The following is an 18,905-nucleotide window of genomic DNA, read 5'->3' as shown; positions in this document are numbered from 1 at the left end:
AACTATGCCAAAATGTCAAGATAATGATGTGATGCTATTAACCTGCCAAATACATTCTCAACACAGCCATGAAATGGCCATGTTAATGTTTAAATATAAGGTGTCAGTCACACGTGGCCAGCCTCCAAACCCTACACTGACAGACACACACACACCTCTCCCCCAATTTCTGATTGTATTTCTGCTTCTGCTACTTTGGTTTGCTCAGCTTCAGCTACAGTAGTAGCCTTTTGCTTTCTGGAAACACTGAAAGTTCATCAGGTCATAGTGCCTTACATTTGTTGTTTCCTCTGCCTAGAACACTGGTCTTCTGGACAACTGCGTGATTCACTGTTTCCTGCCTGCTCTAGGTGTTCTGAAAGGCCACCCAGACCCCTGAGTGCAGGACTGATTGGCTTAGCCTGGCTACTGGGTAAGTTTTCCATTGCCAGCTCCCAACTTACATCTCCTGGAATGATTCTCTGAGAAAGACAACCCAATTTTCCAACAGCCGTCCTTTCCAGCTCAGCTAGTTTTCTAATACAGTTTAAGACCGCCCGCCTCAGTGCTGCCCACAAAGGCCTGGGCCCTCCTACATCACTTAACAGTTGTTAGAAATGAGATGTGATAGTTCACTTTTCAAAGGTTCCTCGAGCCAGCTTAGATCCAGCTAGACATAAACAGAAAACAGTTTCTCTAGTCTCCCCACACCCAAACTTTAATATGCTACCCTCCCAGAATGGAAGTGTAAAGTAGAAAATTACAAACAGCAAGCTTGCCTACAAGGTCATGTGTTTGATACACTTTTTTTTTTTTTGTTTTTTTTTTGTTTTTGGTTTTTGGTTTTTGGTTTTTCGAGACAGGGTTTTTCCCCATAGTTTTGGTGCCTGTCCTGGATCTCGTTCTTTAGACCAGTCTGGCCTCGAACTCAGAGATCCATCTGGCTCTGTCTCCCAAGTGCTGGGATTAAAGGTGTGCGCCACCACCGCCCAGCTGTGTTTGATACACTTTAAAATAAGCAGGATGCCGGGCAATGGTGGCACATGATTTTGATTTCAGCACTCAGAAGGCAGAGATAGGCTGAGATTCCATGAGTTCCAGGCCAGCCTGGTCTACAGATAGAGTTCCAGGACAGCCAAGGCTATACAGAGAAACCCTATCTTGAAAATCCAAAAATAAAATGAATAAACAGGATGTAAAATATGGAGATAGCCCCACCCATGGTTTTTGTTGTTAGGACTGTACTTGCCTAATTATTCAAAAAGGGAAGGACAGGTCATTTGTTAGGGTTTATAGCTGTGCTCTGCACTCAGTTAGACTTGCCATCCCAGGCTCACATAGGAATTTTCAAGGTTGCAAAATAAAGTGCTTCCTTTTCTTTACTGAGTTTCCAGTACTCTTATTATGAAGTGAAGATTATTGTTCCTGACACTCTCCAGACAATCCCCCACAGTTGTGCCCAACAAGCCACTCTGATCTAGGCAATTTCTCAGGTGAGGGTCTCTTCCCAGATAATTCTAGGCGGTGTCAAGTTGACAAAGCTAACCAAGACAAACTCCTATCACTATCTAGCTTTAGCTCTATTTTTTAATTCCATTTTCCAGATTATTGTCTTTTTTCCCTTGCTAGCCTATTCTGAAATTCATCAAAAATAAGGATTCATGTTTTAATTGTTTGCTGTTGCATTTTTGCCATATGGAATAATGCCAGGCATGTTAATGCTGTCCAATTTGTAACTGTTGAGTAAATTTTGTGTGAAAAAGTGTGGAGTCCAAAGGAAGATGGTTTTTATTCTATCAGCAGGTTACTGTAGAGGAATGGAGATGTGCCGGGCTGGTGGTGCCTGTCTGAATCTTAATACTTGGAAGGCAGAGGCAGGCACCACTAGCTCAGCAAGAGTTCAATCCGGGACCCCACATGGTGGAAGGAAAGAGCTGACTTTTTTTTTTTTTTTAAAGGCATGTATGCCTATGGGCCAGAAGAGGGCGCCAGATTTCATTACAGATAATTGTGAGCCACCAATGGTTGCTGGGAATTGAACTCAGGACCTCTGGGAGAGGAGCCAGTGCTCTTAACCACTGAGGCATCTCTCCAGTCCTAGAACTGACTCTTGAGGGTTATCTTTTGACCTTTCCACACACAATGTACACATGTATATGTGTGTGCAGGGGGAGAGGGGAGGAGAGGCTTGCATACACAATAAGCATGTGATAAAATTTTTAAAAGAGAGGGTCTGGAGGCATGGGTGTGGGTGATGGGACCCATAAATTCAGTTTCATTGAATTCAAGGTATCAAGAGAAATCCAGGCAGCTAGAAGAATAAGTTGGAGCTGAGGCAAGAGGTTCAATTGGAAGCCATTACAGGCTAGGGCAGTGGTTCTCAACCTGTGGGTTTTGGTATATCAGATATTTACATTATGGGTTATAATAGTAGTAAAATCCCAGTTATGAAGAAGCAACAAAATAATTTTATGGTTGGGGGTCACCACAACATGAAGAACTATATTAAAGGGTTGCAACATTAGGAAGGTTGAGAACCACTGGGCTAGGGTGTCCTTTATCTGATATACTTAAGATCAGAATTATTTCAGATTTTGGAGCTGTTTGGAATTTAGATTTTTGGATTAGTGTTGTGCTGGCTGGTTTTTGTCAACTCGACACAAACCTAGACATTCATGGGGGAAAGGGCATCACAACTGAGGAACTGCCTCCATCAGATTGGCCTCTCAACATATTTGTGGGGCATTTTCTTTATTGCTAACCGAAGCAGAAGGGTTCAGCTGACTGAGCAGTGACATCCTTGGGCATGTGGGTCTGGGCTATTTAAGAAAGGTAGCTGAGCAAGACATGGAGAGCAGTAAGTGTTCCTCCATGGACTCTGCTTCAGTTCCTGCCTCCAAGCTCCTGCCTTGAGTTCCTGCCGTGGTTTCCCCTCAATGATGGGCTATATCACCTGTATGCCAAATAGACCCTTTCCTCAAGGAGATGCTGGTCAAGCATTTTATCACAGCAAAAGGAAACCAAATTAGAGCAAAGATGTTCAACTTGTAATAAACAGCTGACATCTTCTGAACCCTGACTATTTCTCAGGCCCTTCCTGGGCTCTTTAAACATACAGTGAATTCACTTACACTTCCTGACATTTCTCTGAAGCAGCATATTAACTTACATTTACTGCCCATTTCTCAGGTGTCAGACAGGTGAGATTCGACTGGAGTGATCTCAGTGACATTCCCTAGGTGCCTTGTGTGTTCGGTGCTACTAGTATGTTTGTGGTAGTAGGTGCTGTACAAACTGACATGGGGAAGTCAGAAGAACTTGCCCATGGTGATTCCCAACCTCAAAACATGGGCATCCAATTCAAGAGCTGAGTGCCAACTGTCCCCTTTCAAAAGTCCATATCAGCCAGGCGGTGGTGGCAGTGCATGCCTTTAATCCCAGCACTGGGGGGGCAGAGGCAGGCAGATCTTTGTGAGTTCAAGGCCAGCATGGTCTACAGAGTTCCAGGACAGCCAAGGCTACACAAAGAAACTCTGTTTTGAAAAAACAACCAACCAGCCAGCCAGCCAGCCAAACCAAACCAAACCAACCAAACAAACAAACAAAAAACCAACCTCACATCAAAGAAGAAATGGGAAACAGGGTGGGGGTGGGTGAGGTGGGGCAAGGAGGGTTTTTCTAGAAGTGTGTTCTCTAGTATTGACTGTTGCATGATCAAAGAAGAAAGGCTCTGCCCTTGACCTTGGATTTGTCAAATGGGAAGTGCTTGAGGACTCTGGGAAGCATAGTTCCAGAGGAGCTGTGGGTGGATGCTGTGCCAGTCTGCAGGGACAAAAAACAAACAAATATGGGAATGGGGGGTGCACTGGGGGTAAGGGGAGGGGATGGGAGGGGGGAGAATAGGGAAACCCATGACTGATATGTAGAACTGAATGGTATTGTAAAATAAAATAAATAAAATTAAAAAAAAAATAAACCAAACAAATAAACAAAGACAAAACAAGGCTGGCAACCTCAGGTTGTGCAGGTCTGCCTTTGGTCTTATGGAAGTGGTACTCAGTGGGAGGGCCTGAGTTCCTTATATAGTTCTGTTTCTCCCTAGGCAGCTTACCCAATGAAACTTCTCCCCCAGCCAAGAATCCTCTTTCTCTGGGTGATAAGAGGTGGTGCCTCCACAGCCCCCGGGACTAAGCAGCCAGAATAATCCTTCCTGGAGTCAGGGAAGGGATTTGGTATAAACCATGGTTTTTCCCAGGGCTCCGTACCAACAACTGTTTATAGCTTTCATCACACACAACAAAAACATCTTAAGTGTTGGCAAGATACTAGGCTGAAGGCAGACTTATCTTTCATGGATGCTTCTTAATTAGAACCGAAAACTTTTAAAGACCCACTCCATCACATTCAGGCTTGCTTTCTGTAGCATCTAGAGCCTAGAAAAGATCAAAACAGCTACTCGCCCAGGGCAGCACTAATTGGCTGTGGTATCCGGTGGTTTTATTGCTCTGTAATAAGGTTACTTACGCTCTTTCTTGAGTTCTTTAATCACTATGTACATGGATTTCCATCTGCCCTTTACTTTATTCTTTATTGCCAGAAGATCTTGGAACACCATGTGTAGGAGAAGATGAACTGCAAACTGGGAGGGCAACTCTTGTTGCCATTTGCCTCAAGGGACTTGTTATTGGGCTTCTGTTTGGGGAGTCCACAGAAACGTAGCCTTGGAAACAAGTTTTCATTGGAAGGCAGCTTGTTAGGGGCCTCTGAGATCCTTGCCTAGGACATTGGACCATGAGTATTTTGACTATTTCGTGGCTAGTACAGAAAATATCCTAGGCCCCTGACATATAAGATCTTTTCCATTGTATTGCAGAACTCCTGGCTGCAGTCAGAGCAATAGGCAGAAGACATTTCGGGTTCATGAAGTCTTGAGGAACAAGCCATCTTTTCTTTTGAGTAAACTACAATAAACAAACTAAAGCATGCGGAGGTTGAGACTTGGACAGGCTCAGATGCCTAGCTGGGGATAGAGGAAGACCCATTGAGGTACCCTGTCATTCCGCTACTCATTCTATCGTAACTCCAAGGTTGGTGTACTGTGGGTGGCCCTAAGGCATTCATTTCTTGGCCGTAAGTTCTCATCCAGTTACATCAAGTCATTTTCCAGAATTCTAGCCACACATGAAGTTAGTCTTTTGGTCGGGAAGCGAGTAATGGGATGGGCTGACCTACCCTACTTTCCAGATCTGCCTCACTAGAGAGGGAGAGGACATGCATTTGGACTGAGTGGTGTGTACTTCAGGTGTTTTTGTGGCTTCTTACAGCCTGTTTCCCAAAGTGCAGTACATTGAACGATGACTTACAAACAGCAGTCCTCAGATATGGTCACTTTGAGAGCAAGAGAAGAAAGGGTACAAGCGATGTTGGCTGGAGGGAGACCGCCTCCAGGCAGCCTAGGCTCTCTCCTGCGGGTCGGCCTCCCAAGCCTGGACTGGAGCATTAGAGAGAGACACGGTCTTCCATTGCCTAGAGAGGCCAGGCCTGCGCGTCCCCTCTGCTCGAGCCGCGTCTCTATGGCGGCCGCGGCAGCCCACAAGGCGCAGAGCGACATGAACGCGGATGCTGGCGGCCAAGGCGTCGCTGCGCGGTCTCGAGAGGGCAGTCCCGTGGCGTGTGACTTCGTCCCATCGGCGCTGGGGACGCGAGAGCAGTGAGTGTGGCGGGGAGGCCCGGAAGGAGATGGCGCCCCCTCACCCTCCACCCGCGGCCTGAGGAAGGAGGGTGGAAGCCACCTGTGGGGGTTAAGGGGCGAGATCCCGAGCACGCCCCGGGGAGCGGTTAAGCCTCATTAAAGGGATTCAAGACCACCGGAGGTCCTTGGAGAGCCGGTGTAGGGGGTCTGGGATCTGACTTGGGGAAAAGGGGGAGAGAGTTGGGCAACGAACCGGACAAGGGCCCAGGAGGTCCCGGGAGAGCTGTGAGATCTGGGAACTGGAGGAGGTCGGAGTGGAGGATGCTCTGAACTGAGCTAGGGAGATGGTAGGGGCTCTGGGGGAAGGAGAGAAACTGTTCTCTGACCCGAAGTTGAGGCTAAGAAATTAATGGGTTAGATTAAGAGCACTGACTCTTCTTCCAAAGGACCTGGGTTCAATTCCCAGCACCCACAAGGCAGTTCACAACTGTCTGTAACTCCAGTGCCAGGGGATCGGAGACTCTCATACAGAGGTACAGGGAGGCAAAACCACAATCTACATTAAATAAATAAATAAATCTTTTTTTTAAAAAAAGAAATTAATGGGTTAGAATATAGAGAATGAGCCAGGCAGTGGTGGCGCACACCTTTAATCCCAGCACTCGGGAGGCAGAGGCAGGCGGATCTCTGTGAGTTCGAGGCCAGCCTGGTCTACAAAGTGAGTTCCAGGAAAGGCGCAAAGCTACACAGAGAAACCCTATCTCGAAAAACAAAAACAAAACAAACAAACAAACAAAATCCTGTATCTGCACATTGATGATCAAATTTGAAGTAACAAACTCAGCTTGTGCAGTCCAGTTATGGAGTTGGGTCTGGATTTAGAGATTCTTGGGCAGTTGCCTGTTTTTATTCTTTAAGCTAAAATGTATATGGGATTATGCATCAGATAACTATGAGTACTTGTTTAATTTATTCTGCTTGTCTACAATTTTCATTTTTTTTTCTTTTAATAATTTTTATTGTGCAAGTCTCCTCTTATGGTAGCCAGGGAGGTCAGGAGATGGTGTCTGCACCCCTGATCTTGGAGTTACAATTATTTATTTTTATTTTATGTTTATTGGTGTTTGCCTGAACATCTTTGTGATGGTGTCAGACCTTGGAGTTATAGTCAGTTGTTAGCTGCCATGTGGGTGCTAGGAATCAAACCCAGGTCCTCTGGAAGAGTAGTCAGTGCTCTTAGCCACTGAGCCATCTCTCCAGCCTCTAGTTTTCATTCTTTTAACCTAAGGATGTTAAAAAAAATTGAACTGTATGCACTTATTGATAACAGTAATGTTTTAAGGCTGTTGTAAGTAACCATATAATGCATTGGAAATAATCTATTTAATTCACAAAATACAGTTTAATTTGGGAATCTTGCTTCATATTTCGTTGTTTATGTAGTTGGGATGCTGTTTATGAGAGAGAACTGAGGACATTCCAAGAATATGGAGATACAGGAGAAATCTGGTGAGTTAAGCTAAGGAATTGTTTTTGTGGGTGTGAGAGAGCATGAGCAAGTGCACTTAAAACAAAGACAGTTTAGAAGCCTGGGATGAATCTGGCTCCAGTGGCTTTAAATTTCTACCCCCCCAGTCAGCATTTCCCTGGAACTTGCTCAGTAGACCAGGCTGGCCTCAAACTCAGAGATCCTCCTGCCTCTACCTGCCTCTTGCTTCAATGAAAGCTTAAAAATATCTCTTTTCTTTTTTAGTGACCCAGATTTAAATTGATCATAGTACTAGGAAATTACTTTCATTCCATAGTTGTCATTTTTTAATTAATGAAATTCTGAAGTACCAATATTTGCTGATGTCCAAGAAAGCAGTTATTAGGACAATATTTTAAAGGATTAATGCTGATGCAGATAGAGTATGTGTGTGTGTGTGAACATGTGTGTTTATATATCGATATACTTAGTTATTTACATATGTAAGTATGTATAATTCATACTTTAGGTATTCCATTTAGAGGTGTAATCTCCTAACTAACAATAAAGATGAAGGTTAAACAGTTATACATATTCTCACTTTTCAAAAAAGACCTAAGTGAGCATATGGTATAAACAGCTTAAATGGAATGTAGTTGTAACTTTTGCTGTATATCTGCTCTTTGTATTCTGTTCCTAACAGGTTTGGAGAAGAGAGTATGAACCGACTAATAAGGTGGATGCAGAAACAAAAGATCCCATTGGATGCCTCAGTGCTTGATATTGGAACTGGAAATGGTGTTTTCCTGGTTGAACTTGTTGGTACTTTTAGTATTCATGTGTTTGAGCCAATTTTTAAAATGAAAGTTTTTAAAAGATGTTGCAGTTAAGAGATTGGCATCTAAATGTGTAACAGCAAAACAGTTGGAAAACTTTGAGTGTTCATATGGGAGGAAAGGGCGACTGCTTGGATTTGGGGAAAGCAGTGAATACATGGTGTCAGGCATAATTCTGAAAACTGGACTCCCAGATGTCTAGTGAGTGAATGGTGGAGTCCTAGAAATGTAGAATCTCAACAGTCATAATCCTGAAAGAGTGAAACCTTAAAATGTGAAATTCTGGAAGCTAGAATTCTGAAAACCTTAATTCCTATATTCCTATAGCAGAAAGCAAAGTGCATATAAGGAGTATAAAGCTGAATAATGAGGAGGGGATTAGAGCATTGGTGGTCCTAGTAGTTGTATCATGTTATGTGCAGCAAATACCAAAAATCCAGGTGGAGCATTATTTAGGATGTGTATGTGAGGTTACCAGAGGAGATTAATGTCTGAGTCTGGATGGAGTAGGGAAGAGCTGCCTCAGTATTGGTAGATACCATCCAGCAGGTTGAGGCCTGTCAGAGACAAACAGATGCTGAGTTAACCACTGTCGTAAGAGTTAGGACAGTTAGCTTTTGCTGTTGTACACTTTGAAACTCTTGCCCTTAGGACCCTTACCAGTGGTCCTGGATCCTTAGGCTTTGGGCCACAGACTGAGAGTTATCTCATTTATTGGTTCTTGGGCCTTTGGTCTTGAGCTATGTCATGCTACTGGCATCCCCTTGCAGACAGCCTATGAGACCTCTCAGTCACAATAATTATGTGAGCCATTTCCTCCAATAAACCCCGCTCATATCTGTATCTGTGTCTCTGTATCTCATAACTGGTTTTTGTCTGTATATATTTTTACTAATATACATTTGATATTGGGGAAATAGCATCGTTCCTTCTTATTGTGTTCCTTAGAATATAATGAAATGAATATGCAAACTTGTTCCCTCACAAAAAGGTTTTGCAGTATTTTAATTAATTTTTACATCTGTTCATTTGTATATATGTGTATTAGGCTTGGTGGCCAAGTGCCTTTACCTCCTGCACCATCTTGCTGTCACGAAAGCTTTGATGATTGAATTGTACAGTGCTACTTATTGTTAAAGACAGCCAATTTAAAGCTAAGGTCAGCAAGACAGCGCAGTAGGTGATAGGGTGCTTGCACCCAAGCTTGCCTACTTGAGTTTGATTCCTAAATCCATGTGTGGAAGGGGAGAACTGAATCGGTAATGCTAGTTACCCTCTGTCCTCCATAGGGCTACTCATGCGCTTACACAAACACAAAATAAGTGTAGAAACATTTTGTTTTCAAGACAGGCTTTCTCTGTGTAGTTTTGGTGCCTGTCCTGGATCTCGCTCTGTAGACCAGGCTGACCTTGAACTCACAGACATCCACCTGGCTCTGCCTCCCAAGTGCTGGGGTTAAAGGTGTGTACCACCACTGCCTGGCCTGAATTTTTTTTTTTTTTTTTTTAATTGAGACAGGATCTCTATGTAGCCTGGGCTGTCTTGGAATTCTCCTTTTTTTTTTTTCCTTTTTCCAGAGCTGAGCACCAAACCCAGGGCCTTGTACTTGCTAGGCAAGTGCTCTACCACTGAGCTAAATCCCCAACCCCTTGGAATTCTCTATGTAGACCAGGTTGATCTTGAACTCAGAGATCAGCCTGCCTCTGCCTCCGAGTACTGGGATTAAAGGCATTGCCCAGCAAGTTTAAAAAAAAAGTAAAACTAATTATCGGTGCTGTGAATACTGCATAATCGCGACAACCAAACAATAACCATAAAAGGACACATATGCTTAACAGAATTTGATAACTGAAATACTCTTCAATGACTGTGCCGTGTTGCCGAAATTGCAGTGAAATGTTGGCTTAAAATGCAAGGTCTTCCCTCCTGAATAACTGTTGTGTGCTGTGGCCACTTCTACACAACACCATGCTCCTTGCAAAAAATGCCCTTCAGAAAGAGCTTGAGAAGCTCAGTGACCTGAACAAAAACACATGAAGATAGAGAGTTCAATTTAACTACTGAAGAAGACAGGCATACTCACTATCAAGTCTTAACAGCAGAATACCTCAGTTTGGCTAATGCATGGGCCAAACTGTATTTTGAAACTATCTCCATTAAAAAAAGATACAAAATTCATGCCTCTGTTAGGCTTGAGCATTTAAAAACTTACTGCTCTGTTGTGAATTAATAACTGGGAAAAGTGAAGCTTTGAAAAGACTTGGAAGATTTGAAGAGGTTTTAGATCAGTAACAGTAGATGAGTGAGGATTTACGTGAAAAAAAGCCCTCAGCAAGTGAATTTTAAAGCGTGATCAGTAAAGTGTTATGTTGAGTTGTTTTGTTTTCCATTCAGCCAGTGCATTTGAGACTTAATTCAGTTGTGATCAAGTGCTTTCAGTGGTAAAACCATAGACAACAGAATATGCAGATGAATGTATTTGCTGTACAACACAGCAGTAATGAAAAATTCAAGTGAAAGTGTGTTATTTTAGTCAGGTGGTGGTGGTGGTGGTGGTGGTGGTGGTGGTGGTGGTGGTGGTGGTGGTGGTGGTGGTGGTGCACACCTTTAATCCCAGCACTTGGGAAGCAGAGGCAGGTGGATCTCTGTGTTCCAGGACAGCCAGGGCTACATGGAGAAACCCTGTCTTGAAGAACCAAAAAACAAACAAACAAAAAAAAGTGAACATTTGAGGAAGATACCCAGTGTTCCCAGCGTTGACTTTTGGTCTCTACACTCATGAATGTACACATATGAACACTTGTGTACCTGTACTCACACATGCATACACAAAAAGTATCATTTGTCATTTATTGGATTTACTTCTAGCTAATGCAGTTCTAGAGCTTTTGATGAATTGAAGGCATATTTGCATGATGAAGCCGGTGATATTACTCAGTGGTTTGAAGATAATTAAGTACCTAGTCATGGTATTGTTTGTTCATTAGTTTTGTGTGTTGAATTTGTGGCTCATGTCTGAATGCATTAGGAAAGAAAGTACTAAGTACCCAAAACAACCCAGGCATGGTGCTGAAGTTGGAACTTTGAATTTTATTATTATTATTTAAGATTTATTTTTTTTACCTGGGTGGTTGTGGTACACTCCTTTAGGCCCAGCACTCAGGAGGCAGAAGCAGGTGGATCTCAAGTTCAAGGCCAGCTTGGTCTACAGTGCGAGTTCCAGAACAGCCAGAGCTACATAGAGAAACCCTATCTCAATGCCCCTTACCCCTAAAAAGGTTCTTTTTAAAATTAAGTTATATGTCTATGTGAGTGTCTGCTGTGTGTGTGTGAGAATACCCACAGAGGCCACAGAAGAGATTGTTAGATCCCCTGGAGCTGGAGTTGTAGGCAGTTGTGAGCCTCTTTATGTGGGTGCTGGGAGCTAAACTCAGGTCCTCTGGAAGAACAGAAAGCACTCTTAACCTCTCAGCCATAGATCCAATCCAAGAGAGAACTTTTTGACAGATAGGGAGTGATTATGTTCCTTTATGTGAGTCATGGAATTTCAGAATAACAGTACCCAAGAAGATAAACTCAAGCATATTCTCTAAGAAAGGCAAATACTCATCTTGACGTAAGACTACTTTCCTGTAGTTGCCCATAATCTATTCCTTCTTACGTATTGGGTTTTCATGCTTTCTTTTTTCCTTTTCATTTATCCTCATTATTTTAAATCACCAATTGTGAATTGGGCCAAGCGTAATGGCATACATCTTTAATCTCAGCACTCAGGCAGGTGGACCTGTTGTGGGTATTTGTTCCACCTATGGCCTTGAGGTACCAGTCCCTAGGGCGTGGCCTTTTGGCCAGCTTAAGACCTGGGGAGCACATACAAGGTTCCCTTCTCTCTTGTGCCTTGGATGGTGAAGACCGAGTCAGGCATCGTGAAGCAGCATGGGACGGGTTCTCATCCTTCCAAGACTCTGCGCCTGAATTTGCCTTATCCTGTATTAGTGAGTTGCTCCCCCTATATAATCCTCTAATAAATAGTCCTTTATCAGTAACCCATGGATTTCTTGCATTATGAATTTTTGTAAGTTTAAAAGCCATCCTGGTCTATGCAGAGAATTCTAGGCTAGCCAAGGATATATAGTAAAATTCTGTCTCAAAAGCAAACAATAAACTAGAATAATGTATTTTGCAGATTTGAATTATAGTGTTATTGGTGTGTAGTGGTAAAATTGGCTTATACATAGAGACACTGATATTAGCAAATGAAGAGGTGGGGTTTTTGGCATCTGAAATTTCAGAAAGTTTCTTTTTCTTTGTTTTCAAATTAAGAAAATTTTGTGTGTCTTTTCTTTCTTCTTCTTCTTTTTTTTTTTTTTACTTTAATTTTACTGGGCTGTGATAGCATATGCCTTTAGTCCCAGCACTCAGGAGGTAGAGGCAGGTGGATCTCTGAGCTAGAGGCCAGCCTGGTCTACAGGGCGAATTCCAGGACAGCCAGGGCTATGCAGAGAAACCCTGTCTTGAACCTCCCCCCCCCAAAAAAAAAACAACTTTAATTTTTATTTGTTTTATGTGTATGATTGTTTCGCCTAACATGAGTTTATGTGGAGTTATAGATGGTTGTGAGCCATCATGTGGGTGCTGGGAACTTGACCTACGTCCTCTGCAAGAGCAGAATATGCTCTTAACTGCTGAACCATCTCTCTAGCCTGTGTTTATTTTTTTGTCCTTTGAGACAGGGTCATTGTGTAGCCCTGGGTGGTCTTGATCTTGATTTATAGACTAGGCTGATCTTGAATTCACAGAGAACCGCCTGCCTCTGTCTCCCAAGTTCCCGTTTTGCTTTGTTTTTGAAATAGAGTCTCGTTGTGCTGTTAGGCTACTCTTGAACTCAGAACCTCCTGCTTTTGCTTCCTAAGTGCTGGGATTTCATGTGTGTGCCACAATGCCAGATGACCTGTTTTTCCATGGATATAGTTTGTCTAACATTAAGTTATATCTCCAGCCCTTAAGTAAATTTCTTTTCAACATTTTAGTTATTATTGTTCTTTTGAAATAGGGTCTCGTGTAGTTCAGACTGGCCTCTAGCTTACTAGGTAGCTGAGGATGTTCTGAACTTCGGATATTCCTTCCTTCCCTTCTCAAGTGCTGAGATTACAGATGTGCATCACTGTGCCCAGCTTAAACAGTTTTTAAAATTATTTTCTCCCAGAGTTATTTCTGAGGTTCTTTTTTGTTTGTTCATTTGTTTTTTTGAGACAGGGTTTCTCTATGTAGCCCTCACTATCCCGGAACTCGCTCTGTAGACCAGGCTGGCCTCTGCCTCCTGAGTTCTGGGGTTAAAGGTGTGCCCCACCACTGCCTGGCTTTGAGATTCTTTTTTTCCCCCAGAGCTGAGGACCGAACCCAGGGCCTTGTGCTTACTAGGCAAGCGCTTTACCACCAAGCTAAATCCCCAACCCCGGCTTTGAGATTCTTGATCTTGCAGATTTTGTATTTTAGTCTTTTGGGGTTTCATCATTAGGGAGTATGGTGTTTAAGATTGTGGTTTTGGGGATTAGGATGGAAACCCCTAAGTGAGAAGCCCCAGTAGATCCCAAGTTAAAGTCTTGGTTCTTTTGGTTACACTCTTTCTTTAAAAATAATTTATTTAATTTAATTTTATATGCACTGCTGTTTTTCCTGTATGTATGTCTATGTGAGGGTGTTGAATATCCTTGAACTGGAGTAGCAGACAGTTGTGAGCCATGGTGTGGGTGCTGGGAATTGAACCACATCCTCTGGAAGAAGAACTAGACCTCTCAACCATTGAGCCATTTCTCCAGTTCCCCTTGGTTACAGTCTTTACTTGGAGCAAGCCCACTTCATTTTTCTGGGCTACAGTTTCTCCTGAGGGTGTAGGCTGGGTGATTTGTATTAGCTTCTTTTAGTTTAAAACTCTAGAAATCTGTGTACATTAAAAAGAGATGGGCCTGGAGAGGTGGCTCATTGATTAGGAGTACTTGCAGGGGACCCAAGTTTGGTTCTAGCATGGGGCTCACTTACAACCACCTGCAACTCTAGTTCCAGGGGATCATTCAAATCTTCTGACCTCCACAGGCACCAGAAACATTTGAAGTGCACATAAATGCAGGCAAAACACCTGTGTACATAAAATTTTAAATATCCTTTAAAAGGAGATGTTTGCAATTCTAATAAAGCATCTATTCCTTGTCTTAGGTAATCATATGGCTTAATAAAAAATATACTGCCGGGCGTTGGTGGCGCATGCCTTTAATCCCAGCACTCGGGAGGCAGAGGCAGGCGGATCTCTGTGAGTTCGAGGCCAGCCTGGGCTACCAAGTGAGTTCCAGGAAAGGCGCAAAGCTACACAGAGAAACCCTGTCTCGAAAAACCAAATATATATATATATATATATATATATATATATATATATATATATATATATATATACTGTTCATGCACATGAATTTTGGTACAAGTCCCTCTATTAGTTATTGACTTGTGTTTATAGCTGTTGTTATACAGGAAGTGTACGGTGGAGTCTTCATCTTAGAAGTTTTCCTGTCATTTGTTCTCTCCTTCCACCCCCCAGACAGGGTTTCTCTGTGTAACAGCAGGCCTGGCTCTCCTGGAACTCACTCTGTAGACCAGGCTGGCCTCGAACTCACAAAGATCTCACCATGCCTGGCCCTTTACTGTCATTTCTTATTTAAATTTTTTTGTTACATTTATATTTTTTGTGTATGTGCATGCATGTTTATGTGTGTGCATGTGTATCACAGTGCCCATGTGGAGGTTAGAGGACAACTTGAGTCAGTTCTTTCCTTCTATCATGTGCGTTTCAGGAATTGAACTGAGGGCATCAGACTTGGCAAGCAAGTGCCTTTACTAGCTGAGCCACTTAAGATGTATACATAAGATTGACATTTACTAGTGATTAACACGTATTAATGCCAGGTACTGGAAGCTTGAAAGTGTGGATCTTGTGCTTGGATTATTTATAGTATAATAGAGGCTAGACTGGCAGATAGTTAGACTGTATATGTGATAATGGATATACTGAGTATAAAAGAAAGCAGTTAGCATTGGAAAAGAGGGACAGGAAAGGTTTTGAAGAATTAATATCCAAATTGGGTAGGAATCTCGGCACTGTAGTGAGTGTGGGTGGAGTGTAATTACAGAAGGAGAAAATTTTGGAAAATGAGAACTTGTAGACGAATTTCTAAACAGTCTTATTAAGAAACACAGAGCCACATACAGGGGTGAAAGCGGTAGAGATCAGAGAAATAGTGAGAGCCACTAGCTAACCTTAGCCACTGTAGCTTCCCAAGAGAGAGAGCTTCTTTCTGTCTAACCTGAGCCTTTATTGCCTTGCTGTTCTGCCTTCTCATTGGCTCTTAGCCCAGCTACTTCACTTCCTTGTCATTGCCTGTCTGTACAGACCTCCAGGTCTCTATGGTTGGTACTGGGATTAAAGTTTGTGTCACCAGCTTGGCTGTGTCCTTGAACACACAGAGATTCTGCTTGCCATGTGATTGGATTAAGGGCATGTGCTACCACTGCCTGACTTGTTTATGGCTGGCTGTGTCCTCTGATCTCTAGGAAAACTTTATTTCTTAACATACAAATAAAATATCACCACATTTCAGCACAAATATAATATCACCACAAGAACTAAATACATGAAAGTTGAGGCAGCATAGGTCCTATGTCTGTAAATAATTGGTAAAATAGAATTTGTTTTGGGTGGGAATAGAGATGAGGATTAAGTTCAAGGTAGCTACCATATTATATTTTGCATTGAGTAAAAGCTCAGTTTTTGCTATTATTTGTTTGTTTTTTTTTTGAAACAGGGTTTGTTTTGTTTTGTTTTGTTTTGTTTTTTTAGAAAGCCCCCTGGCTGTCTTGGAACTCACTCTGTAAATCAGACTGGCCTTGAACTCAGAGAACCGCCTGCCTCTGCCTACCAAGTGCTAGATCTGAAGGTGTGCACCACCACCGCCCGGCCAGTTATTGCTTTTTAGAGGTAATGAGGAGAGAGGCAGAATAACCTTTCATGAAACAGTTTGAAATATCAACACAGAACATATGTTCTTTAAAGTTCAGGAATGAAATGTCTGCAGCTCAGTGGATTGTCACAAAATGAACATCCATACAATAGTCACAGTGGTCAAGTTTCCTCCTCTCTAAAAGTGACCACAGTCCTCTGCGGGTCAGCCAAATGGGTGCGCACTTCCTGGGTTGATTAGCCTGTTTTGAAGCATGTCAGTAGAGCTTAGGTCTCCATCCACTATTCTTGAGATCGGCCGGTGCTGACTGCAGTATTTGGTTATTCTCATTGCTCTATGACTGTAGGCTTGCTTTATAGCCATCTCACACACATGGTTATTCACCTGTTCATTTTACTTGTAGATTCTTTGGGGTTTTACTTACTCAGTTTTATGTTTCAGGGATTAAACCCAGGGTCTTGTGCATGCTGGACACTCTATCACTGAGCCATTGTCCAAGCCTTTTGGGTTGTAATAGCTTACTTGTAGAAGCTAGTGGTTTATCCTTGAGATTGTAGATTCCTTTAGGTTTTCTCCATCTATAATTATGTGCTTTGTGGTAAGTGGTAATTTTAGTTTATTCTTTTTAATCTTTCATTGCTTCTCTTCTCTCTTGTATGTGCATATGTGTTCATGTGGATATGAATGCATATGTGTATGTGTGTTTGTGGGACAAAAGTTAACATTGGATATCTTTTTTATCACTCTCCACCCTATTTTTTTTTCCAATTCATCTATTTTACATCCCAGCTACAGCCCCCTCCCCCAATCTCTTTCTCTTCCGTCTCCATCCAGGAAAGGACAAGTCTCCTGTCTCCTATGAGTATCAATAAAACATGCCATATCAAGTTGCAGTAAGACTAAGCTTCTCCCCATGTATTAGGGCTGGGCAGGGTGACTCAGTATGAGGAGTAGGTTCCCAAAAGCCAGTAAAAGGGTCAGAGACAGCTGCTGTTCCCAATGTTAGGAGTCCCATAAGAGGACCAAGTTACCTAACTGTAACATATATGCACAGTGCCTAGGTCAGTCCCATGTAGGTCCCCTGGTTGGTAGTCCAGTCTCTGTGAGCCCCTCTGAGCCCCTCGTGAGACCCTTCCTGTATGTCCTTGATTCCTCTAGCTCCTACACTCCTTTTTCCTCCTCTTCCTCCGAAGGATTCCCAAACTCCGCCTAATGTTTGGCTGTGGGTCTCTGCATCTGCCTCCATCAGTTGCTGGATGATGCCTCTCTGATGGCCAGGCAGCAATCTGGTCACAGGAGATGGACAGTTCAGGCTACTTATCCACTCTTGCTAGGGTCCTCCCCATGGACTCCTGGGAGATTCCCCTGTGCCAGGCTTCCACCCAACCCTGAAATGCACCCTCTAGTAGTCCCCCTCAGCACTCTCCCACTCCGTGCCCCCTAACCTGATCACTCTTGTTCTCATCCCCACCTGCCCTCAGTCCACTCACAAAATCTCTTTTATTTCTTCTTCCTAGGGAGATCTGTCTCCACCTAATTTTTTTTTTAAATTTCTATCATTTATTATGTGTATGTGTTTGTGTATAATGTCTTTTAGGGTGTGCATGTGGAGGTCAGAGGACAACTTTGTGGAGTTAGTTGGCTCTGAGGATCAAATTCAGCTTGTCACCCTCTCTACCTTGTTTTTTTGGGATACTCTCTCACCTGGAGCTTGCTGATCCATCTATTGTCTGGCTCTGGGGATTCTCTTATCTCTTCCTTCACAGTGCTGGAGCATAGGTGTGTGATACTGTACCTTGCTTTTACATGACTGTTGGGTATTGAACTCAGATTTTCATGCTTGTATAACAAACATTGTACCAATTGAGACATCTATCTCTTTAGTGCCCTATGTTTCTAGTGTCAAGCTTTTGTTTGTTTGAACAAGGTTTCCATGAAATTGCTAGTAGCCAGATGTAATTTCTAGCCAAAAGTCCACATCTTTAAGATTTATTTGTTATGTATACAGTGTTCTGCCTGCATGTATGTCTGCAGGACAGAAGAGGGCACCAGATCTCATTACAGATGGTTGTGAGCCACCATGTGGTTGCTGGGAATTGAACTCAGGACCTCTGGAAGAGCAGTCAGTACTCTTAACCTCTGAGCCATCTCTCCAGTCCCCATAGTCCACATCTTTTGCCTACCTAGTGCTTAGATTATGGGCATGCCGTGGCTATGGGATGTGTTTGTTACTGCTGAGAAGCATTCTGTTACATGGCTGTGTTTCATATTATTTGTCCATTTATCATTACTTATAATTTATTTATTTTGATTTTTTTTTTTTCCAAGTCAGGGTCTCACTGTGTAGCTCTGGCTGTCCTGGAATGCTGTAGCCCAGGCTGGCCTCAAACTCAGAGAGGTCCCACCTGCCTCAGCTTCTCAAGTGCTAGGATTAAACATACAACACCATCACCTCCTGGCGTGCTTTATTTTTTGTTTTTTGAGAAGGGTCTTGCTTTATAGCTTAGACTAGAGCTTAATAAGTAGCCTGGACTTTATGACAATTCTCCTGCCTCAGATTCCTGAACATTGGATTACAAGCAGGAGTCATTACATCTGGGTTCTTTGCTGTTTTGCTTTTTTTTTTTTTTTTTTAAAGATCTTAGGGTAGGAGTTTAGATTATTATTATTATTATTTACTTTTAGATTCATTTATTTTATGTGTATAAGTGTTTTGTCTGCATATATTTCTGTTCATCATGTGCCCGAGGAAGTCATAGAGGGCAGTAGATCTTCTAGAACTGCTTGTATGGGTGCTGGGGATTGAACAAGGATCCTCTGCAAGAGCGTCAAATGCTCTCAACTGTTGAGCCATCTGTCCAGCTTTGGAAGTTTAGATTACTGACTCAAGACTTCCACTGTACTCAGTAAAGGCGATAAATGCT

The 18,905-nt window shown here is 42.7% G+C and overlaps 1 protein-coding gene across 6 annotated transcripts in view; it reads left to right on the top strand.

Moving 5' to 3' along the window:
• Positions 1–5,512: 5,512 nt before the first annotated feature.
• Positions 5,513–18,905, top strand: part of Eef1akmt2 (EEF1A lysine methyltransferase 2) — an 82,307-nt gene continuing 68,914 nt past the window's right edge. For 5 of the 6 annotated variants that reach the window (XR_013045566.1, XR_013045565.1, XR_013045567.1 and 2 more), the window contains exons 1-3: positions 5,530–5,689; positions 7,115–7,180; positions 7,843–7,957. Coding sequence is in view for 3 of the 6 variants with exons in the window: in XM_042284983.2 (XP_042140917.1) it covers positions 5,553–5,689; positions 7,115–7,180; positions 7,843–7,957 (318 nt within the window). In the remaining 3 variants the exon portion in view is untranslated. Of the gene's footprint in view, positions 5,690–7,114; positions 7,181–7,842; positions 7,958–18,905 lie in introns of all 6 variants that reach the window. The other variant, XM_006976950.4, reaches the window with a different exon arrangement.

Source organism: Peromyscus maniculatus, chromosome 1 (genome assembly GCF_049852395.1).
Source record: "Peromyscus maniculatus bairdii isolate BWxNUB_F1_BW_parent chromosome 1, HU_Pman_BW_mat_3.1, whole genome shotgun sequence".
Classification (NCBI taxonomy): domain Eukaryota; kingdom Metazoa; phylum Chordata; class Mammalia; order Rodentia; family Cricetidae; genus Peromyscus; species Peromyscus maniculatus.
This window is presented reverse-complemented; position numbering and strand designations above follow the sequence as displayed.